Source organism: Cannabis sativa, chromosome 6, assembly GCF_029168945.1.
Source record: "Cannabis sativa cultivar Pink pepper isolate KNU-18-1 chromosome 6, ASM2916894v1, whole genome shotgun sequence".
NCBI lineage: Eukaryota > Viridiplantae > Streptophyta > Magnoliopsida > Rosales > Cannabaceae > Cannabis > Cannabis sativa.
Genome location: NC_083606.1, coordinates 70,405,054 through 70,428,961, shown reverse-complemented (window position 1 = coordinate 70,428,961; position 23,908 = coordinate 70,405,054). Strand labels below are relative to the sequence as shown.

General features: G+C 33.3%; 3 protein-coding genes and 1 non-coding gene across 4 annotated transcripts; 2 read left to right on the top strand and 2 right to left on the bottom strand.

Moving 5' to 3' along the window:
- Window positions 1–3,025: 3,025 nt before the first annotated feature.
- On the top strand, window positions 3,026–4,834 carry LOC133039387 (uncharacterized). The gene has a single exon (XM_061118274.1). It carries the CDS (start codon window positions 3,026–3,028, stop codon window positions 4,832–4,834), a length of 1,809 nt encoding a protein of 602 aa, XP_060974257.1.
- Window positions 4,835–8,531: 3,697 nt separating this feature from the next.
- LOC133038909 (probable jasmonic acid carboxyl methyltransferase 1) lies at window positions 8,532–9,772 on the bottom strand. The gene is made up of 2 exons (XM_061117556.1): window positions 9,302–9,772; window positions 8,532–8,891 (listed from the first exon to the last, which is right to left on the bottom strand). Exons 1-2 carry the CDS (start codon window positions 9,374–9,376, stop codon window positions 8,532–8,534), a joined length of 435 nt encoding a protein of 144 aa, XP_060973539.1. The 5' UTR covers window positions 9,377–9,772.
- Window positions 9,773–12,965: 3,193 nt separating this feature from the next.
- Window positions 12,966–16,627, top strand: LOC115695490 (uncharacterized). The gene is made up of 6 exons (XM_061118273.1): window positions 12,966–13,307; window positions 13,529–13,853; window positions 13,968–14,655; window positions 14,874–15,030; window positions 15,092–15,364; window positions 15,641–16,627. The coding sequence occupies exons 1-6, from the start codon at window positions 12,966–12,968 to the stop codon at window positions 16,625–16,627; spliced, it is 2,772 nt and encodes a 923-aa protein (XP_060974256.1).
- A 6,035-nt stretch (window positions 16,628–22,662) lies between these two features.
- Window positions 22,663–22,769, bottom strand: LOC115696026 (small nucleolar RNA R71). The gene has a single exon (XR_004007627.2). It is a non-coding gene; the product is annotated as a small nucleolar RNA R71 (small nucleolar RNA).
- Between the last annotated feature and the right edge of the window lie 1,139 nt (window positions 22,770–23,908).

The following is a 23,908-nucleotide window of genomic DNA, read 5'->3' as shown; positions in this document are numbered from 1 at the left end:
ATGGTTTATTTTGGTCTACAACTGCATAAAACTTTTGACTTATTTTTTTAGGATTAATTATAAAGCACTATTTTTTGTAAACTTTTTACATTTTTATATTTAAAGATTATTTTTTACATATTTACGAAATTTTATTGAGACACAAAAATAACAAGAAAATTACATATAAGTAATAGGAAAATTGCATCCAAACAACATCATAACAACAATAAAAAATCACATACAGACAACAAAAATTAACAACTAATTAATGAGAGTATAACATATAAAAACCGTAAATAAAATCATATAAATCGTAAAAATATTTAAAATTTCGTACAACCGTATTTTAATAATTTTTTTGTTATTTTTATGTATTTGTGAAATAATCCTTATTTTTATAGTAAAATTATCTTATATACCACTTTTCATTTTTTTTTTATTTTTATGATTTTTTTTAATTTTTTTTTTCATTTTTATGTTTTGAATTGCTCCGTTGGTTGCAATATGGATTGTTGTGTGGGTTGCGATCATGTGGATTGTGGTTTGAATTGGGTTGCAATTTAAGTTGCTCTGTTGGTTGCTCCGTGGTTTGCACTATATATTTCGTAAAAATACAAAAAAAAAATATATACTTTAAAGTGTATAAATAAAAAAAAAAACTTTTTTATATTTACTATTTTGCACATGGCCATTAACCGTGCAAGAGCGAGACATGCATTCTCAAGTGAGCATTAGCAAGTGTGTGTGTTATCACCGATTTGTATTAAAGGAATAGTGGTTCAATGCTACGGCAACCAAAATATCATCAAACTTTGTGGTAATTACACTAAGATAAAATTCAAGTCGAAAGACATTTTATCTAATGCACCTAAGCAAGACTTCTTAAAAGTGTGTATTTAGTCAATCAAAGTGGGGGAATGTTATATTTTGATATAATATTTTGATTGATTAAATAAATGTTACAAGTGTGTCACACATTTTAATCTAGTGGGGGATTGTTATATTATTTTTAATATAATAATATGTAGATTAAAATGTGGTAATATATAATATTATGTGAATAATTTATAGTAAGTGTATGGTAAATAAATGTGTAACCTATAATTTAACTTACATTTTTGTAACCTACATAGTAACTTGGAGAGGAGTTACAATTTGTTGTCATTTGTAACTCTTGTGTTGATCACGCATTATTAGTGTAATAAAAGGGTTGTTACACAATTTGGTTTAAGGATTTCAAAATTATGATGATATAGTTGTTACAAAATGTAATACTTATTTATGGGAGAGAAATGAGGTGGTATTTTGAATCCTAAGAGTGATCATCTAAACACTATATAAAGGAGTCTAATGTGCTCATTGAGATGAAGTTTTCTATCAAAAAAGCACATTGCTAGAAAACCCTAAGGCTTGATAATTCCTAAAGCTATTTCCTAGAGAGTTCCCTTAGTACAAATAGGACCCTGAATTGATTTTTTGTCAAAATAAAGTTTAATTATAATCCAATCTAAAAGTGCTATGACAAAACTGTTTACATTTTTTGTATCTGTTCGTATTAAGCATTGTCTTCAAGTTGGTTGTATTAAAAAAAAAAGTTGTCAAAAATTAAGCTCAGGGTCCTATTTTTACTATTTTAGAAAATACAGGGTCCATTTTGTCATTTAACAAAACACAGGGTCTAATTGATAACTTTTGCAAAACAGAGGGTCCAAAATGGTATTTACCCTTATATATATAATAAATGTTATTTTTGTTTATATATGTATAGATTTAATATATATAATTTTGGTGAGTGTATATACTAATTAAATATATTTTGTAAAGTTTATATACATATTTTATTGTGGTATTTTTTTTATTTTTAATTTATTTTGTGGAATTGAAAGTATTTATTTTTGTTATTTTGTTGTTATATTATAATTTTTATTTGATTTAATTAATTTTATCGGGTATGTTAAATATGTAATATTATCATAATAAAATGAGGATAGTTAAAAATTATTTGGTTTAATTTTAGGTGTTTAGTTTTGTAATTCTTTATTTTTTAAATAAAGAAAAATGAAAAATAATTGAAAAAATTAAAAACGTATAATATAACATAAAAATTTGAATATTTAAAATTAAAAAGTTAAATAAAAAGATTTTTTTTAATTTTAATAAAAATTGTAATTAAATTATTAAACTTTTATGTAAGTTTTTAAGAAAAAACATCTTAATGGAATTTTATGTTTTTATAATTTTATTATTATAAAAAATTGAGAATAATAATAGAATTAAAAAATTATAATTTAATATAAATTTATTTTATAAAGATAAACTTTTAATTTTATAAACTAAATAAAAAAATTAGTTTAAATTTTAATAAATTATATTAATTTTAAATAATATATTTTGTTTGAAATAAAAATTCATAATGAAGAATTTATTTATTTTGTAATTTAAATATAATTGGCAATTAAATGAATAATTTTTTTTAAAGTTTATTACAATTAAATTGTTAATATTATTCTTTTACTTAAAGTTGAAATAACATGTGTGTAATTTAAAAAACTTTCATAGTATTATAAATTATTAAACTTTTAATATTACATTTGTGGTTTATATTGTAGATGGGAAAAATAGATAAGTATATTAACTTTTAATAAGTTGTTTAAAAAGATAAATATTTAAATCTAGAAACTAAGTTTAAGAATTTTTTTTATATAAATTAATAAATAACATAAAAATTAAAATGTTATTAAAGAGTAATTTGTTCATTTTTTAAATTTAAGTTTCAATTATAATTCAATAAATAAATTTTTTATTTAAATGTGTCTAATTCATAAAATATTATTAATGTTGAAAAGAATATCTCAATGCTTTGGTATACTTATAAATATATACCATAGCTTTGTTATATTTCATAACACTTAACAAATCATGCAAATTTGTAATACTTTATTTGTCGCCTAAATTGTAGATGGCGACAATCGATAAGTCTTGGACCAAAATCAAAAATCGTGGTTGCCATGAATTTTGGAATGGTCTACAAGCCTTTTTAGCAATGGCATCAGAACATAAGGATTGTGATGGAAGAATTCGATGTCCTTGTGTGAGATGTATAAATAGTAGGTTTGAAAAAATAGATAGGGTTAGAGCACACGTATTTGATCGAGGTTTCATGGAAGGATATGAGAAGTGGATTTATCACGGCGAGCCTGAGGATGTTGTCGATGATGTAGCAGTTGTCGATGTTGAATTAGAGGATGAAATGATTCCTATTCTAGAAGACTTCTTTCCCCCAACAACAGAGGATGTACAAGGAGAAGATGAACAACCAACCACAAACCCTCATTTTGATGACTTATTTGAGGAAATTGAAGCTGAATTGTATCCCGGTTGTGATTGGATTTCGTCTCTCAACTTTTTAGCAAAGCTATTGCATTTAAAAGTTAGAGGAAAAATTCCTAATAACATCTTTGAAGAATTGTTGAAGCTTTTAAAGTTTGCATTTCCGAAGGAAAATAATATTCCAGCAACTTACTACGAGGCAAAAAAGAGATTGAAGAAATTAGGCTTGGGTTATGACTCTATCCATGTCTATTTGTATAATTGTTGCCTATTTTATAAGGAGAATGCATCCAAGGAGGCTTGTCCAGTTTGCGGAACTAGTCGTTGGGTTACTTCCGAGAACGGCAAAGCAAAAAAAGTTCCTTGCAAAGTCATGCGATACTTTCCGTTGACACATCGACTTAAAAGATTATATAGTTCGAGGATTACAGCGAAGAGCATGATATGGCATCATACTGGAAAATCAAAAGATGATGTGGTGTTGCGACACCCGGTCGATGGTTTAGCTTGGAAAGACTTTGATGTAAAACATCCCGAGTTTGCAAGGGACCCAAGAAATGTTCGACTTGGGTTAGCTGCTGATGGATTTAATCCATTTGGCAACATGAGTCTTCCATACAGCATGTGGCCAGTGGTGTTGGCTAACTATAATCTACCACCTTGGTTATGTATCAAAGATAACTATTTTTTGCTATCTACACTAATTCCTGGTGCAAAATCTCCTGGCAAAGACATGGATATATTTTTAAGACCTTTGGTGGATGAATTAAAGGAGTTGTGGAATAATGGGGTACCAACGAGAGATAGTTCGACCAACTCGATGTTCACCATGCGTGCTGCACTTTTGTGGACAGTGAATGATTTTCCTGCTCGTAGTAGCTTGTCTAGGTGGAGTGGTCAAGGTTATAAAGCTTGCCCTACTTGTAATGAAGACACGACGTCCATTCGAGTGATCGGGAAGACATCATATGTTGGTCATAGAAGGTTCTTGCCAAGTAACCATGCAATGAGAAGGGATACTCGATTTGATGGTAAAGTTGAAAGAAGACCTCCTCCAAGACGATTTACTTGTGAAGAGATATTATCACAAGTTAATAATCTCGAACCCCAAATTCTCGGACATCATGAAAATTTTGGGGGAGTGAAACGTAGAAGAGTTGCAGAAACTTGTAATTGGAGGAAAAAAAGTATTTTCTACGAGTTGGAGTATTGGAGCACGAATATTTTAAAACACAACATTGATGTCATGCATGTTGAGAAGAATGTGTGTGATAGTCTCCTAGGAACCATCTTGGATAATGATAAATCAAAGGACACAACCAATGTGCGACATGATTTAAAGAAGATGGGTATTAGGGAATCGTTGTGGATTTATGAAGATGGGAATGGCAGGCTAATGAAACCGCATGCTCCTTATGTTTTGACTCGTGAGAAAAGACAACTTTTTTGTCAGTTTGTTAAAGGAATAAAGTTTCCCGATGGCTTCTGTTCAAATTTAAAGAGCAAATTTTTCTCCAGATGAGTCTAACATTATTGGGTTAAAATCCCACGATTGTCATGTCATTATGCAGCGAGTACTAGCGGTTGGTGTCCGTAAATTTCTACCTCGTGACACTGCAACAACTATTACTCAGCTGTGTAATTTTTTTCGACAGTTATGCTCTAGAACTCTAAATGTAAAAGATATGGAGGATGCTCAAAATAATTTAATTCTGTTATTGTGCAAGATGGAATTGATTTTTCCTCCAGCTTTTTTTGACATAATGATACATTTGGTATTGCATTTGCCTGAAGAAGCGATATTGGGTGGCCCGTTCTTTATGAGATGGATGTATCCTTTTGAAAGGTACATGAAAAAATTGAAGAATTATGTGGGAAACAAGGCACGTCCTGAAGGGTCAATTGCAGAAGGTTATGTTGCTGATGAGGCAGTAACCTTTTGTTCAATGTACTTTAAAGGGTGTGAAACAAGATTTAATCGGCTTGATCGAAATGAAGATGTGCCTTCTGTGTGTCGCTATCTCTCAGTTTTTAATTCTCAATCTCGTCCTTTAACTAGCGGAATTATCAAGCCTCTTGATCATATCGGTCGTGAAAAAGCTGAGTGGTACATTCTTCAAAATTCTCCTGAAATCCAAGCTTACTTAGAGTAAGTTTGTTACATTTTTATAAATTATTTTATTAAATTTTTAGTTTTTATTCTCTATCTCCCTCTATCGTACCTTGACATTATCATACTTCACAGTGAACATTTGGCCAAGATCAGGCATGAATATCCTAATGGTAATCACGATGTCTTGCATAGGCAAACTTTCCGTCTGTGGTTTCATAAGAAGGTATAATGACAAAATTGTAAAGTTTTAATTCAACCATTTATATTCCTCTCATTTTAATACATTTTATGTATTTAGATATATGAGTTGCAGAAGCTTGGAACTTTACAAAATGGTGATGAGTTACTCGCTCTAGCTTCTGGGTCCGGATCAAGACTTTATAATTAGAGACCTGAATGAAGATGTTAAAGAATAATTTATTTATGTTTTGTAATAATTTAGTTTAATTTTGAGACAATATTTTATTAGGATTAATATGTTAAAGTTAATTACCTTCGAGACAATTTTAAATTATCAATAAATTTTATTAAATTGTTATAATTATATTAATTAGATTTTATTTATTAAATATTTATATAAATAATTATTTATTTATATATAGGATTAATATATAAATAAATTTTTATAAATATTTATTAATTTTGTTTTTATTCTGACGGGTATTAGCGGCGGAGCAGTAGCGGCGGGACCCCGCCGCTAATGCCCTTTGTCAGTCTCGAAACACGAAACCGGGGTCCCGCCGCTATTGCTACGCCGCTATTAATAGTATTAGCGGCGGACCCCTTTTTTGGCCGCTAATACTATTAATAGCGGCCAAGCAATAGCGGCGGACCAATAGCGGCCGAGGTCCGCTGCTAATGCCCTTTAGCGGCCAGAATGGACAGCAATAGCGGCAGAGGGGTCCGCCGCTAATGGTGTTGATCATCCCTCTCCCCTTTTTAATTTAGTTTTTCTATTTTCATTTGTTTCATTCATGTGGATTTGGAATCATGCATGGTCTATTTTGGGCTACAAGTGCATAAAACTTTTGACTTATTTTTTTAGGATTAATTACATGAAGTAGTATTTTTTTGTAAATTTTTTACATTTTTATGTTTAAAGATTATTTTTTACATTTTTACGATTTTTTATTGAGACTCAAAAATAACAAGAAAACTACATGAAAGTAATAGGAAAATTGCATCCAAACAACATCATAACAACAATAAAAAATAACATACAGATAACAAAAAATTAACAACTAATTAACAAGAGTATAACATATAAAAACCGTAAATAAAATCATGTAAATCGTAAAAATATTTAAAATTTCGTACAACTGTATTGTAATAATTTTTTTTGTTATTATTATGTATTTGTAAAATAATCCTTATTTTTATAGTAAAATTATCTTATATACCACTTTTCATTTTTTTTTTATTTTTATGATTTTTTTTTCATTTTTATGTTTTGGATTGCTCCGTTAGTTGCAATATGGATTGTTGTGTGGGTTGCGATGTGGATTGTGGTTTGAATTGGGTTGCAATTTAAGTTGCTCTGTTGGTTGCTCCGTGGTTTGCACCATATATTCCGTAAAAATACAAAAAAAAATATATATATACTTTAAAGTGTATAAATAAATAATTTTTTTTTTATATTTACTATTTTATTATTTTATTTTTAAAAAATAAAGTATCTATGTATCATACCCTTCTAACCCATTATAGATATATTGACAATTATAGCTAGTAGTTTTGCATTTTAATTAATAATATTGATTATGAAATTATGCTTATAATCGTTGGTGTACTTTAGATGAACTGTTCATCAATCGCTAGAAAATGAAGAATTTTATCAAGTATAGAATAAAGAGATAACTCTAGAAGAAAAAGTCATCTCTGCCTTGAAGTCAAAGGATCTCGAAGTGAAGTTTACAGGGTTTTTGTTTATTTTTCTAGGTCTTTATTTTATTTTCTGTTTGTGTTAATTTTTGATATTTTTTTACTCTATTTTCATAAATTTCTAAAAATAATGTACAATGTATAATTTATAACTTTCCGTATAATTAAAGATATTTACAAAATATTAGATTTTTTTGTGATATATTTTAAAATATCTTTTTTAATATATGGAAGTATTATACGTAGTAGACCAATTCCTCTGAATATATATTCTAATTTTTTGAAAAATGGTTATGATTTCGTATATAAATATCTCTTTTCCTAATATTGCGACCCCTTACATATAACCTATTTCTAATTATTATTGAGGAGAGGTTAGTAATAAGCCTTTTCAACATTTAAAAACGTACGGATCTAGGATCTAGTAAAGCATTGTTATTTTTGTGACGAAGTTTTAGAATTTCATAACCCTTTTCATCATTGATGAGATGAGAAAAGGGTTACGAAATTCTGAAACTTGGTGACAAAAATTAATTGGAGACCTCTACAACCCGACTTCCGAAAAGGCCAACTCGTACTCAAGCTCAAAGTCAAGTCCGAACTCCACAACAACAAGGTACGTACTTTTGATTTGAATATAGAAGCCATACTCTGTGTTTTGTTACTAGATCTGTTTCAATATTAATGGTTTAAATGGGAATAATTAATTAATTGATCTCATCTAATTTATTATGCTTTCTTTTCTAGTGGTTGGTTGGGAATTATCACTTCAAAGAATCATGTTGAGGTTGCAATAATATACAGAGATGGAGTCGATCTGTCTGTCATGCATTCACTGGAAGAAATTATATATCCAGCCACTTGTCAAATTATTACTGCTACTATTTTCTTTATTCTTAGCTTGTTTAATTCTACGCCCTTCACTTCCTTATTCCTTCACATACTTATCTTCCTTTTCCAGACACCACAATATATATTATGTTAAAAATCCAACAACAACAACACCCATTTGGATGTCATTGCACCTGCCTCTAACTCAAAATACCAAATACTACCATTAATGTCATTTCCCACAGGCCAAACACTAGGCGACATTGATCACCAAATATTAGACCAGTACCACTTGGATTAGTGTTATAATTAGAATATTTATACCATGATTACTGAATTGATCATCCCTCTTCCCTTTTTAATTTAGTTTTTCTATTTTCATAATTTGTTTCTTTCATGTTGGAGTCATGCATGGTCTATTTTGGGCTACAAGTGTAGCTGTGATGAAGCACGGTCCAAACTTGTCACCTTTTTCTTTCTTAAGCTTTTCATAAAAGCTCGATAAAGATTGGAAGACTGCATTGAAATCATTCCCAGGAAGATCGTTAAGGAAAACTTGAAAAGTTTGTGAGTTGATGTTAAAGGATTGGGAAGAGGCTTCAATGATGTCAAAAATGTTGGAGACCGCAGTGAGTGTGTTGGGGCCTGAGGAACAACCCAAGTCTGCTATTCGCAAACACTTTGGCAACATTTTATTACAATAAATTGTAATACTTTCATCTAGTATTGGCCTTGTAATTGATATCACCGCTCTCTATTGTTATATAAAAAAAATAGTTATTTTAGTTTAAAAAAAAAACAACACAATAAGAAATAAAAAACAAAAAGAAAAGAAAAAAAAACAGTAATACTCAAAATGTTAGCTTAATCGAGCAAATATGTTAATAATTTGTAGGGTCTAAATAAAAAAAATACTTTAAAAAAATATATTTATTTTAATAATTTTTAAAAATATCATTTATCTTTATAGTAAGGACTCAAAAATTTTTTATTTTTGCTTATGGTCCATTAAATTCAACTCAAAGTTGTGGTTTTTTAAACCCTATAATTTGTACCCATAGCTTTAGCAAAAAGTACATAGTAATTATTTTTCTGTTATATATACATACAGATATCATATATATAAATATATGAAAAACAATGCACATGATATAATAACATTACTTGAAGAAAGGAGTTTTTTGCATAGCTACTTTTGCCGACACCACCATTCATGTGGAGGACTTGTTCTACTTCCATTTTTACTAATGTTATTATAGATTTTGCTCAATATATTGATTATTGAGAATCTTAAATTAAAATGATTATATACCATATAAGTGTTGGAGAGCTCACATTTATATAGTGCAACTTCACAGGGGTATATTTGACTTTTTCATTTGTATCTCTACTTTTTTTTTTTTTTATAGAAGTCTAAATAAATAAAATATACATATGGATTCCTTACATATATTTGTTATAAAATCGATCGTGTGTGAAGTGAAGAAGGTCAAAGTTTTGGGCTGATAATAAATAATAATTAATAAATTATTATTTATTTTATGTCAATTTAAACATATTTTCCTGATATTTCTTTTGTTTTTTTTTTTGCTTTCAGTACTTAGGTAATGGTAATATTAATTTACAAGCTCTATGTATATAAGAGCATACGTCATTACGTGATCTCAATTATTCAATAATATATACTATATAATATATATTGAAAAATAGAGATGTGTACTTACTAACTATAGATAGTATCATACAATCACTTTTAATTATTTTTGGAATCTGATTACCTATTAAGAATTGGCTCAAAACTAAACAAATGTTTTTTTTTTTTATTTTTATTTTTCATGTGTTATATGCTAATATATATATATATATATATACACGAATGTGAACAGTGTTTTTAATAATTGTAATGGTGATTCATATATATGACTTAAAAAAAATCAATATACGGAATTGTGGTAGCTAGTCCACTCAACAACAATTAAGAAAAATCAATTGAGACGTTTAAGGAAAACATGTCTACATTCGGCTGGGGTTTATACTGAAAAATATATGGGCATGTAAGCCGGTAGAGAGAGAGAGAAAACATGTGGTTTTTTGACGCAAATCCGAGAGGTACGATACGACGTAACACGTAAAAATATGTGCATAAGCCTAGCATAGTACAAAAAAATATAAATTTAGGCACGATACGAAAAATATGTATTTAAGTATGACATGACACATGATAAGCTCGAAGACAGACACAAAAACTACACCAATATAAAAAACACGAATTAAATATAATTTTTTGTATTTAAATTAATTATTTATTTAGTCAAAAAAATATAAATCTATTTTTTTAAGGATAACTAAATTATTTTTTAATATATATTGTGTGGTCATTTAATATAATTTTTTTAAAGAAAAAATAATACTAATGTACTAATTAAGATTAACATACTAAATTATTTATATCCTATTTAAATTTAAACATCTATTGCAAAAGAGAAAAATACACTTGTATAAAAAATTACTCGTATTTCATCCTGTATTCAGACCCTCACAACACCTAATAGTTTGTTCTACCTAATTTGATTGTTCAACTTTTCTCTCTTGAGTTATCCTCACAATTTAAATAAAGTATTAATTTATAATAGAGTGTTGATTTAATCCAATCCAATCAATATTTTTTTACTACTAAAAAAATAGTGTATATTTTCAACTTTTTACAATAAAAAAATTAAAATTCGAAGACAAAAGTAGGAGAAAAAGAAAGAAAATAATTGTGAATCTATGTCTTTCGTTTTCGAAATAACTAAAGACATAAGCCCTAGAGACATAAATTACCGAAAATAAAGGTCTTCAATACTCTAACCCCATATCAAAAATTGAAAATCAGAAAACATAGGTCCATAAATCCTTATAATCTCATATCTGAAACCGTCAACATATTTGGATTGGTGACATGGAACTTGTGAGCATTGTCTGCCCTTAAAATTTGCTCTGTGGCAGTTGTTTCCGTTATTTTCTTTTTAACTGTTTCTCTTCTAATTTCTTCCCAGGTTTTGAATTATAACCTCTTCCCATGTATCTCAACCACTCCCGCTCTTCTTTTTTCAAATTATAACCTCTTCTTCTTCTTCAAGGTTCTTCTTCTGCATCAGTTACAGGCGTCTCATTCCACTGCAAATATGGATACTTTTAATCCTGATATTTCACGAGCTCTCTCTAATCGGGAAAGAGAAGTTGTCAATTTGTCCAATCTTCCTAGGCCGCCCACTCGCCCTGTCTCTCATCGCATTATCTGTCGAATTTTCTCTCATAGAGGCTTTAACCCAAAGCCATTTACCAACTTCCTTACTACTCAATGGAAAGGGAGATTTGAAGTCACTATCTCTACCTATGAAGAGAATTCTTTTATGATCACCTTTGGCTATGAAGGTGATTTAATGAGAGTTTTGTCCAAGGAACCTTGGCATTTCCACAACCAACATATGATCCTCTGCACTCCAACTGTTCTGTCAAATGCTCCATTGGGTTCTTATACTATAACTCCTTTTTTGGGTTCAAGTGTTCCGATGCCCTTTTTGAGTAAGTCCGAATATCAAGCTAAGGTTATTGGAAACTTACTTGGTACTTACATCGATGTTCATGAAGACTCGCTCAATGAAGGATGGGGTCCGTTTCTCCGTATCCGAATTGGTATTGATGTTTCTCAACCCATTCTCCGTGGCCAAACAGTCACTTTCCCTTGGATGTCTGATGAACTTTGGCTTGATTATCGTTACGAACGACTTCCAGATTTTTGCTATGAATGTGGTATTATAGGCCACGTTTTTGATAAGTGCCCATCTTTCCTGGAAAAATTGGATGAAGGCAAGGAACCTGACCTTCCTTATGGTCCATGGCTTGAAGGATCTCCTCTTCCAAAGTCCAACTATGATCGCTATAGACAAGATTTTTCTAAAGCAGGGCCATGGCCATTTATCACTAGACTGGCTCGTAATACTATTTCCCCTATTATCAACCACCCTAAACCATTCCCTTCTCTTCCACCACTGGCCACTTCGCGAGAAAAAGGGAAACAAGTGATCCAGGACAACAGCAGCCACTCTGCATCAACAAAGCCAACTTATTTTCAGTCCTTTTTGGCAGAAAGTAGTTCCAAGGCTGGTACTTCTTCGATTGTTAATTTGGACAAGCATTGTGATGATAAGCCGATCATTTGTTCAACTACCCCTGCATCTCTTTCTCCTTCAACTACAGTTAAAGCAGTCAAAAATATTCATCAAGGCAACATCAATAAGTCAGCTTCTGTCTCTGTAACAACATCAATTATGCTTCAGTTGCAACTCCTCCAGCATATGTTCATGTTCCTCCTCAGAGTAGCAGTCGCCCCTTTTCTCAAGACTCCACTCCAGTAACAACAAATTCCACTTTGGTTACATCCATTCCTTTGGATTTCTCAATTGCTACCATTTCGACTCCTAGTACTACTTCACCAACTTTCACCCACACTGAGAATAGAATGCCATCTATTTTCACTAAAAGGCAGCATGTTTCCACTAGTGGTAATGTGCGTACTGTGCTGAAGAGATGTCGAACAAGAATGACTCCTTTAGAAGATTCCACCAACCTTTCAACACATCAATATCCTGAAGCTTCTTATGAAAATACTGATGTTTCACTGCAGGCCGATGGTGATGGTGCTCTCTTGGTGAAGGCTGATGTTCAGCCTCGCCAATCGTCATGAATATCATCTCTTGGAATGCTCGGGGCTTGAGCGATCCGAGAGCATTCCGTCAATTGCGTCTGCTCATATCTAAAAAAAAAACCTGATGTAATTTTTATTATGGAGACTAAGCTTAGTGTAGGTTCTATTTCTAAATTTCGCAATGCCTTTAAATTTCCTAATGGTACAGAGGTCCCTAGAATAGGTCTTAGTGGTGGTTTGCTTTTTCTTTGGAATTCTAATGTAAATGTAACTATTATAAATTATGGAAGGCACTTTGTTGATTGTTACATAGCTCTTCTTGATGGGCCTACTTGTCACTTCTCTGGTTTTTACGGATCTCCTGTTGTTGCACAAAGGAAATTCACTTGGGGACTTTTAAAGAAGCTTAAAGACTCGGCCCCTTTACTGCCTTGGCTTATCATGGGAGATTTTAATGAGATTATTTCCCACACAGATAAGGTAGGAGGCCCCATAAAAATGATTCCCAAATTGATGATTTCCGAAACACCATTGATGCAAGTGGATTACAAGAATTGATCTTTGAGGGTGAGAGATTTACTTGACACAACAACAATACTTGTGGTTCCAATGTGAAGGAACGATTGGATTATGAATTCATTAACTCTTCTTGGATACATGACTTTAAGGTTCCAATTGTTTCCCATCTTGACTTTTTTCAGTCAGATCACAGGGCCCTCATGGTTACTACTCAACCTCTTTCGTCTATTACTGCACAAAAATTCAAATCTAGATTTAGATTTGAAAGGCTATGGCTCCATGAAGATGATTATTCTACCATTATTGCAAATAACTGGCATAATTCTTTGGCAAACCTGACTTCACAATTGCTGCAAAATCTTGCAGATTTTGCCACCAACTTGCAATCTTGGCATAGAGTTAAATTTGGAGACTTACCAAAAAAGATCAAGATCTCTCAAGACAAAATTGCTGCTCTTCACAACTCATATGACACTAGTAGATCTCATTTTGAAGAACTAAAATCAAGTGAACACATCCTAGACGAATTGCTCTCTCAAGAAGAAGAATATTGGCAACAATGATCAAGGACTTCATGGCTTAAATCGGGTGATTCCAACACTAAATTCTTTCACCAAAAAGCTAATACAAGGAATAACACCAACACAATCAAAGAACTTCTCGATGACCAAGGCGTTTTACATACTACACAGCAGGGAATTGGTTCGATTGTTGAGAATTATTTTCAAAATATATTCTCTACTGCTGGTTTTGATGCTGAAGCAGTACAACATGTTTTACACACAGTGTCGTGCACCATATCAGCTGATATTAACAGATCGTTACTGGCGCCATACACTCGTGAGGATGTTTTTAATGCTTTATCTTCTATGAGCGATGATAGCAGCCCTGGGCTTGACGGAATGTCGGTCATGTTCTACACTAATTATTGGCATATTGTGGGTGATTTGGTGTCCCAAACTGTCCTTGAAGTGCTGAATAATGGTGCGGATCCTTCTTGCTTCAATCAAACTCTAATTACTTTGATCCCTAAAGTCAAGAAGCTGAATTCAATGTCCAAGCTACGACCCATCAGCCTCTGTAATGTGTTGTACAAATTAGTTTCTAAAGCAATTGTGATTCGAATAAAACCTTATCTGTCAATGGTTATATCCGAATCTGAAAGTACTTTCCTCCAATCAAGGCTCATTACGGATAACGTTTTGGTTGCTTTTGAACTCCTCCACTCCTTAAAACACTTAAACAGAGGCAAGGAAGGATATGCAGCCATTAAGCTTGACATGAGCAAAGCTTTCGATGTATCAGCACGGTCTCATACTCCTTTTCGGTCAATGGTTCTACCCGTGGTCACCTAATTCCAACCCGAGGTATACGACAAGGTGATCCTTTGTCCCCTTTCTTATTCATCATATGCGCGGAAGGACTCTCAAGACTTTTTCAATTTGAAGAGCAAGGAGGCAATTTCCATGGCCTTAGTATTGCAAGAGGTGCTCCGAGTGTATCTCATTTATTTTTTGTCGATGACAGCCTTGTTCTCTGCCGTGCTAATCAAAAATCTGCCATGGCTATCAAGCGATCACTTGCTTATTATTGCAGAGCATCAGGACAAAGTCTCAATGTTGAAAAGTCGGTTCTCTCTTTTTCTCTGAATACTCTTCTTGCGATCCAGCAGCATGTACAGCAGGTTCTTCAAATGGAAATTAAACCATGTCATGAGCGTTACCTAGGCTTACCTTCTTATTCAGGCAGAGACAAAAAAATGCTTTTTTGGTGAAATTAAGGATAAGCTTTGGAATTTATTATCAGCTTGGCAAGAGAAGCTCTTCTCCATTGGCGGCAAAGAAGTTTTACTCAAAGCGGTGGCGCAATCCATCGCAACTTACGCTATGAGCTGTTTTAAACTCTCCAAATCTCTTATTGGTCAGATTGAAACCATGTGCAACAAATTTTGGTGGGGTTCTAACTCCTCCTCATCGGGTATAAATTGGAAAACATGGAAGGCTCTAACACAATCAAAGGTTCAAGGAGGTATGGGTTTTAAGAGTTTTGTTCATTTTAATCAAGCTTTATTGGCAAAGCAAGCTTGGTTAATTTTTTCAAATCCCAATTCTCTACTATCCCGTATACTCAAACCTCGATATTTTAAGCATAATTCCTTTCTTGATGCTACTTTGGGTTCTTACCCATCTTTAACTTGGAGAGGAATTATTTGGGGTAAAGAACTTCTCCAAAAAGGGCTTCGATGGTAGGTTGGTAATGGTGAAAACATTTTTTGTGCATCAAGTCCTTGGCAGCCTGGAATCACTTCATTTAGGCCGCTGGTTTTCAATGGGACAAATATCAATATGAAGGTTGCTGATCTTATAAATAATGATAGACAATGGGACCATTACAAGCTTTCCTTGCTCTTTCTTGAATCGGATGTCACCAAAATAATAAGCTTGCCATTAACACTCACTTCTCAGCAAGATCAACTCATATGGCATCATGATTCTCATGGGTTCTATACGGTTAAATCGGGGTACAAGCTTGCTACAGATTTGGAAGAACAACAACCGAATGGCAGCAGTATTCAAGCTCAGCAATGGTGGCAAAAGTTTTGGAAAATGAAAGTGCCATCAAAGATTAGAATTTTCTTATCGCGTGCTATTCATGATTGTCTCCCAGTTGCGGACATCCTTCACTATCGACACATTTCGGATACCGATCGCTGCTCTTTGTGTAACAGAACTAAAGAAACCATCTCTCTTGCTCTCTTTTTCTGCAAAAGGGCCAAGAAAGTTTGGCAAACTTCAGCCTTCAATATCGTTGATCTGTTTCCACCAGAAATGAAATTGATGGAATTTTTTCTTCATATTTCATCCTGCTGGTCTTCTCTGCTGCTTGAACAATTTGCTACTATTTTATGGAGCATTTGGACAGAAAGGATTAAAGAGAAACATGGTACGAAACCAAAACCATATGATGTTCTCCTTTATTTTGCACTCTCTTACTTGGAGGATTATCACTCTGCTACACAACCATCAGCACCTACGACATCAACAACTTCTACTGCACTTTCTTCAACAGGCGATTCGGCAGTCTCTTGGATCAATCCTCCTTCGGGTCGCCTGAAACTGAACACAGACGCTGCTATCAACGCAAGGAATCAAATGTCTGGGTTTGGTGCTGTTCTTATGAATAGCTCTGGTGATATTATTGCAGCAATGTCTTGCCCCTTCAAAGGTTGTTTTAAGCCTGACATTATGGAAGCCTTAGCTCTAATGCATTGTCTACAGTGAATCAAGGACCTTCAACTACCAGTGCACTTCATTGAAACGAATTCTTTGGCAGTAGTTAAAGGTTTACTATCTTCGCAGGAGCTAGTTTCTGATTTCCATAGTTTGCTTAGCGACATTTCTCTTTTAGTTTCCAATTTCCCTGGAGCTCAGGTCTCTCATATTTATAGATTTGCTAATAATGCCGCTCACTTGCTGGCTAGATATGCTCTTTCGGCGGAAACTAAATGTTTATGGTTGGAGGAAGTTCCTCCGCCAATTATGGCTATTGTATTTTACCTCTTTGTTTAATATAATAGCATTTTATCTCAAAAAAAAAAAAACCCCTCATTTTTTGGTTTTTCTTTTTTTCCTCATAGGGGTGTGCAGAAAGTCATCCAATCCAATTCCAACCGACCGATCCAATCCCAACCGATCCAACAGAATCGGATATCCAATCATAATTGGATCGGATCGGATGCAAATTTTAAAAATCCAATTGGATCGGATCGGATGTTGGATGAGACATCCGATCCAATGGATAACCGATCCAATCCAATCCAATACCATCCAATGTCCATCCAATCATATTTAATATTTATAATTTTATGTATTTAATTATTTTATTTAATATTTTATATATTATTTCATTATTTTTGTTAGATTATTAGGTTTTAAATTATGTTTTTTAATATATATATATATATATATTTTAATGAAATTAGCCTAAATAGTGGTTAAAATGGATTGGATTCATCCATGGGATCCATTGGATGGATCCAATCCAATCTGATAAAAAACCAGTTAAAGCATCCAATGGATGGAACCGATCCAATCCAATACATCCATTGGATCGGATCGGATCGGATGACTCAATTCAATTGGATTGGATCGGATGGAAAAATCCAATATCCAATAAATAATTGGATTGGATTGGATGGGTCCAAATCCATTGGATGTGATCCAATGAACACCCCTATTTCCTCATATCTCAACGAAAAAATACAGCTGTCACCGCTCCTAAATCTCCATTTTCTCCACATATACACTATTATTTTTCCTCATTTTTATTTTAAATATTCTACTACTTTTCTCACCCAAAAACACATATATACATTATAAAATTAATTTATTTTAAGATTTGAGGGACATTAATTTGCCAACGTTATTTATTCTTATTAGTTTTCTGAAAAGGCCCAACGTTATTCATATGATACTTAAAAAAAAATAAGTTTAATTTGTCAGCGTAGACGTGAAACATGCATGGTGTGGTTATATAATTTGAATTAATTTTGGTAGTCTGTGTAGTGAATTATTATTATTATTCTTGAATAAATGATCACACTACTACAATATAGATTTTAACTTCCTTTTTTTCAACCCATTTTATAAAAAAGAAACTAAATTTAACGTTTAGAGGCGATTTTTTTTTTTTTTTTAAAAACCGTATGTATAGAATTGGATTATACCATTTAGAGTCAGTTGGAAATTAAACGATAGATCATTTTGTGGGAGAGGCCTATATCGTCGGTTCTTATATAATATAATAACCGACGGATAGGATACATTTGAAATTTGACACGTGTACCCTATGCCGTCGGTTATTATATAAGAAATGACGGCATAGGGTTATATAAAATAACCCTATCGTCGTCTTCTTCCTTCTTCCTCACGAACCAAACCCAGACCACATCCACCCACCAGAAAACCCTCCCCTTCGCCAACCACCACCTCTGCCAGCCAAGTTCTCCCCCATTTCTCCACCATTTGAGCCCATTCTTTTTTAAAATCTTCTATTTTCGATACTTAATTACATACACTGAAAAAGTTTTAATTTTTTTCCCTATTTAAGTGTCATCCGAACCCATTAGAAAATAGTGGGTATAAATCCGGTTACCGTTATTTGTTGAGAAAACGTTGAATCTCAACATCCATTAAGGTATAAATATAGTTTCTATTCATTTTTATAATGTACATTCTTTTATTTTTGATTTTTGTAAATTATTTGTTGGATTTTTTGCAGAATTGCTCGTCGGATTGCGCTTATATATAAGGTAAAAATTTAAACCTCAATATAGTGTATATATATATATGTATTTTTGTATTTTAGAATATGTGTATATATTATTTATGTAAATACAATTTGTAATTGTATTGTATATATTCTTAGTAATATATGTATATATTTATTGTGAATGAGAATGAGATAGGAGGGATTTAATTAGTTTAGAAATAAAATTCTTAAAATTGTGTTAGTGTGGGATATAATTGATTATATATGTATATATAATTTAGTAACTAGTAACTTGTTACTATTTTTTTATAATTAGTAAGTAATAAAATAATTAATCTTGCAAATTTTGTTGTATTTCTTTATATTATAGGTTTGACATAATTTTGTGTTGATCGCATTTGAGCTTGCTATAGGTATATACATTCATTAACTTTTTCTTATTATTTAATTAATTATCAATGCATGTTAGTTGAGTTTGAATATCTTAAATATTCATCCGTAGTGAAGTAGGTTCTGCGAATACATGTACTGCGGTCAGATGGGTGGATAAATTTTGTATTGTTTATGTTATTTTGTTTGTTTGGTATTGTTATATTTGTTTTGTTTGTTATTTTAGACACTTTAAAAAATTTTAGGAACGTGTAATTACAGTTGTTATACTGTCGAAATTTCAGTAGAATTAAGATAAATTTTACTAAAAAAACATAAATATTGACATAACACAAATATCTAGTTGATTACAACACAGTTATAAGAAATTAGGTGACATAACACAAATAATTATATACACATTTATATAAACTTTTCAATTATAAATGACAAACCAAACAAATAAATGGATTCACTTTAGGAAAAGTCATTTCAATTCTACCAACATTCTAATTAACTAAACACTATCCTAGTTAGTTAATTACAACTTTTACAACTTAGACAAGTTAATAACATGAACCAAACTAAAACAAGAATTTTAGTAATATATAAATTAATATGAATTAATTGTGAGAAACCTAGTTAGTTATATTGTGTAATTAGTAACTAGCTATAATTGGTTAATAAATACTGAATTTTTTTTGTTAGGATATTTGTTATGGATAAATCATGGATGCGTGAAGAGAGAGACACACTGCGATTTCAAGTAGGGTTCGATGCATTTTTAGAGTTTGCCTTAAAGAATTTCAAAGACCAGAGGGCCCTTGATCAGCAAGTATATCTCTGCTCTTATAATATCGACAACATTGTGGCCCGAGCGTATTCGTACGAGCATGAGGATAAAATCACTTTTCACTGCACGGTCTTCCCCATCGTTTCGACGAACGAGGTGTGCCCAACTTGCCTGAGGAGAGATCAACTCTGCAAGGGAGGGGCTCAATTTCTTCAGGAAGGGTCGGGGATGGCGATGTTGGGAGGATGAGAGTCGACGACTCACCAGAAACTTGTTCAAGTCTTTCTTGAGGACCGTTAAGTTGGGACATGAGTTACGGGCCTTAAAAGAAGGGCAAAAGGCCAAACCATCCAAGGCTTTGCGTTTTCGCCGCCCATGAAGATGCTCCTCAACTCTAAAGTCTTCAATGTCTAAAACCGGGTTGAACAAAGTTGGTTCTCTAAAGAATTTATCCACAGTGAGGGAGCCCATGAGAAGCTCGCGGGCTTGAGGCTCAGTCCAACATTGAGTTGAGGGCCAATCCATCAAATGGGCCTGGGTGCCAAGAATGTAACAGGAGTAAGGAATGGAGTTATCCTTTGGGTCTACACTTGGCTCAGAACTTGGCCCACAGATAACCTTGGACTTAGAAGTACAAAGCAGAGGGTCCCCCCAGTTGTCTGTTTCCCACCCAATTTATCGTTTTGCAGGGGTACAATCCCAAGTACCTTATTTGCCTCTCCAAAAGAGGCATTTCCATCAGTGGTCTCTATCCCAAAATGGCTATCCTTGATGCTATCAAAGCCCTCAGCAGCACGGCTAACACGGCTAACAGTTGGCTGTGGCATTTGTTAGGCTATTTTTAGCCTAAGTTTTGGGTCACATTTTATAGTTGTTTCGCTTCTTTATTATTATTTTTGGAATAGAATTACGCTTTTTTTCTTTGATTTCAGGTTTCTACACTTGGGATGTATAAATTGGACAAATTTCGGAAAACAGTGATCTATAAAATAGAGAAAATTTTGAAAGAGAATAAAGCTGAAACTTTAAGCTTGAATTCGACTATGTTCTGATCAGATTTTGGATAAAGTCAAAACATAAAAGTTTTAGATCTATTTTTTATCTTTCCAACGCATCTTGAATCAGCTCATTTGGAGTTTGGATGAGAAAGTTATGCTCATTTTACTAAAACAGATCGAAGCAGAAAATTCCATCTTGCCGCGGCGAGATTTCCATGGCCACGGCTAGAAAGTCTGGACAGAAACGTGGTTTTTTGATGCACTTTTGGCCGCGGCGAGCGTCCGTACGGTCAGGGATATTTTTGTCCGACGAACCCTAAAAATTAGATATAAATAGAAAATTGCGATTGGAAGTTAGGGGAAGCGATTTGGAACCCTAAAACACAGCACAAAGCGACAGGAAGAGCAGAAGAAATCAAAGTGAAGATCCAGAATCAGTCCACCAACAGTTTCTTTCTCTATTCCTCTTTAATTTCTTTATGTTGAATATTGTTATAGGAATGGTTATGGATTTATTTCTGAACTAAATTTCCCATTTAGGGAGGATGATGATTGTTGTTTAATGTTTTGCCTAGTTAATGTTTACTTGTCATTCCTTCATTCTTGTTTGTGAAATTATCTTAATTTGTATTTAATTTCATGTTTAAGATTGATCACCTTGTGCATGCTTTATGATCTCAATTCGAAATCTGAAAAAGTGAGAATTGAGAATGCTAAAATTTGGATAATCGATGTTATATGTGAAACGAGAGTATTCACATGACTTATGTGACAAGTAGATTATTACCTAATGCTGATTTCATGTTAGTTTAATTAAGGAATTAATTAGATAACATGTGATTTAGAACCTAGAAGATGTGAAAAGAGCTAGGTTACTTTATAATCTGTCATTCACTTCAAGAATAGGATAACAATTGGGCATTAACGATTTGGGTAAACAACAACAGGATTCTCCTCCCTATCATCTCATATTGCTTAAACTCTAACTGTGTTATAAGTTTTTTGAATTACTTTAATTCTTTTAAATCATAATTATTTTCGATTTGCCAAATAGAATTATAGGTATAGTTTAGTAGTAGTTAATCCAATTCCCTCTGGTTCGACCTCACCTGTGTGAGTTTACTACTTGATTGCGTATACTTGCGTAGTGTAAAAAAATTTTCAGCAACAAGTTTTTGGCGCTGTTGCCGAGGAATTGTATAAAGATTGATATTACACAAAATTATACTAACTTCTACTTTGGTTTATTTCTCTTGCTGAATTTCTAACCTGTCTCTTGCAAAGCTGCTTTTATCTATTTCAGGTATCTTGAGTGCATGGGCCGCCAAGGGCAAGCAGTTGTATTACCCGTCGACCCTGAAATCGAGAAAACTTGTAGGAGAAACAGGAGGAACAAAAGGCAAGAGAGAGTTTAAGCACCTGCTGAAACACCAGAAATCATGGCTGACAATGCTAATGCTGCGAATAATGGAGGCAACAACGGTAATAATGGAGGTTCCGTTGAAGATCAAGCTAATGGCCGCAGCTTGAGAGATTATATCCTCCCAACTCTTACGGGGGTTCAGTCATGCATTAGGCCACCGACAGTGGATGCTAACAACTTCAAAATCAAGCCTGCCATACTACAAATGGTGCAGTCTTCAGTCCAGTTTGGTGGACTCCCATCTGAAGACCCCAATCTGCTTCTATCGAACTTCATGGAGTTATGTCAGACTTTCAAAGTCAACGGGTTAGTGATGACGCCATCCGTTTGAGACTGTTTCCATTCTCACTGAGAGAGAGAGCCAAGAGTTGGTTGATCTCCTTGCCACCAAATTCTATAGCAACATGGACAGACTTAGCAACAAAATTTCTGTCTAAATTCTTCCCTCCAGCAAAGTCTGCAAAGCTGCGAGGGGAAATCAACAACTTCTGTCAACAAGATAATGAATCTCTCCATGAGTCTTGGGAGAGGTTTAAAGATCTAATCAGAAAATGCCCTCATCATGGCATAGAGAAGTGGATGCTGGTTCACAATTTCTACAACGGGTTGGTTGGTAACACTAGAACTCTGATAGATGCAGCAGCTGGTGGAGCTTTAATGAGAAAGAGTGCTAATGAGGCTTACGATCTATTGGAGGAGATGGCTCTAAACAATCAGCAGTGGCCAACTGAAAGGAGTCAAACTAAGAAAGTAGCTGGTGTGCTAGAGGTTGATGCCATCAAAAAGTTGACAGCTCAGGTTGAGGCCTTGACAAAGCTGATTGTAGGGCAAGCTAAACAAGCCTAAGTCGTTTGTGAGATATGTGGAGGCAACCATCACTTTTCAGAGTGTAAAGTAGATGTGGATAATTTGCCAATGGATCAAGCAAAAGCCATTGGGAACTACTCCCAAAATAATAATTATGGGCATAACCAACAGGGGTTCTACCAGCAGAGAAATCAGCCCCAACAAAACCAACAACAAAGTTCTAGTGGAGGCTCCAATATCCAAGATGATTTATTGCTCCAATTCATGATGGAGACTAGAGCCTCTATTAAAACTCTAGAAACTTAGATGGAACAATTGGCTACTCAAGTGGCAAAACAAGCTCAAGAAAATTCACCTAGCACTAGTGAGGCAAAAGGAAAAGAGTAATGTAAAGTAATTTCCTTGAGGAGTGGAAAGAGTTATGAAGGACCTAGTGGCAAGCAACCAGTTGAAGATGGGGTTCAGGATCAACAAGCACAGACACAGGCACCAAAGGAAAAGAAGGCTACTGATAGCCCTGCACCACCACAACAGTCTCCACCAATCAGTATTGATCATCATGTGAAGATACCTTATCCTCAGAGACTCCGAAAGACCAATCTAGACAAGCAGTTTACAAAATTTCTAGAGGTCTTCAAAAGACTACTCATAAACATTCCTTTTGCTGAAGCCTTGTAACAAATGCCCCGTTATGTGAAGTTCATGAAGGAGATATTGTCTAAGAAGAGAAAAATGGAGGACTATGAAACAGTGGCATTAACTGAGGAATGTAGCACCATTTTGCAAAAGAAACTACCGCCCAAGCTTAAACATCTGGGTAGTTTCAATATTCCATGCTCTATAGGGGGTTTAGTGGAAACTAAAGCTCTATGTGATCTGGGAGCAAGTATTAATCTAATGC

What these genes read in the sequence shown, in the direction of transcription:
- LOC133038909 (XM_061117556.1), bottom strand. Translation starts at nt 9,376, where the DNA reads ATGGAAGTAGAACAAGTCCTCCACATGAATGGTGGTGTCGGCAAAAGT. An exon ending in CAAAAAACTCCTTTCTTCAA is followed by an intron (nt 8,892 to 9,301) that starts GTAATGTTATTA and finishes ATATAACAATAG; the next exon opens with AGAGCGGTGATATCAATTAC.
- LOC115695490 (XM_061118273.1), top strand. Translation starts at nt 12,966, where the DNA reads ATGGAGACTAAGCTTAGTGTAGGTTCTATTTCTAAATTTCGCAATGCC. An exon ending in TTATTTCCCACACAGATAAG is followed by an intron (nt 13,308 to 13,528) that starts GTAGGAGGCCCC and finishes GACTTTTTTCAG; the next exon opens with TCAGATCACAGGGCCCTCAT. An exon ending in GCTTTCGATGTATCAGCACG is followed by an intron (nt 14,656 to 14,873) that starts GTCTCATACTCC and finishes TGTCGATGACAG; the next exon opens with CCTTGTTCTCTGCCGTGCTA.
- LOC133039387 (XM_061118274.1), top strand. Translation starts at nt 3,026, where the DNA reads ATGGCATCAGAACATAAGGATTGTGATGGAAGAATTCGATGTCCTTGT.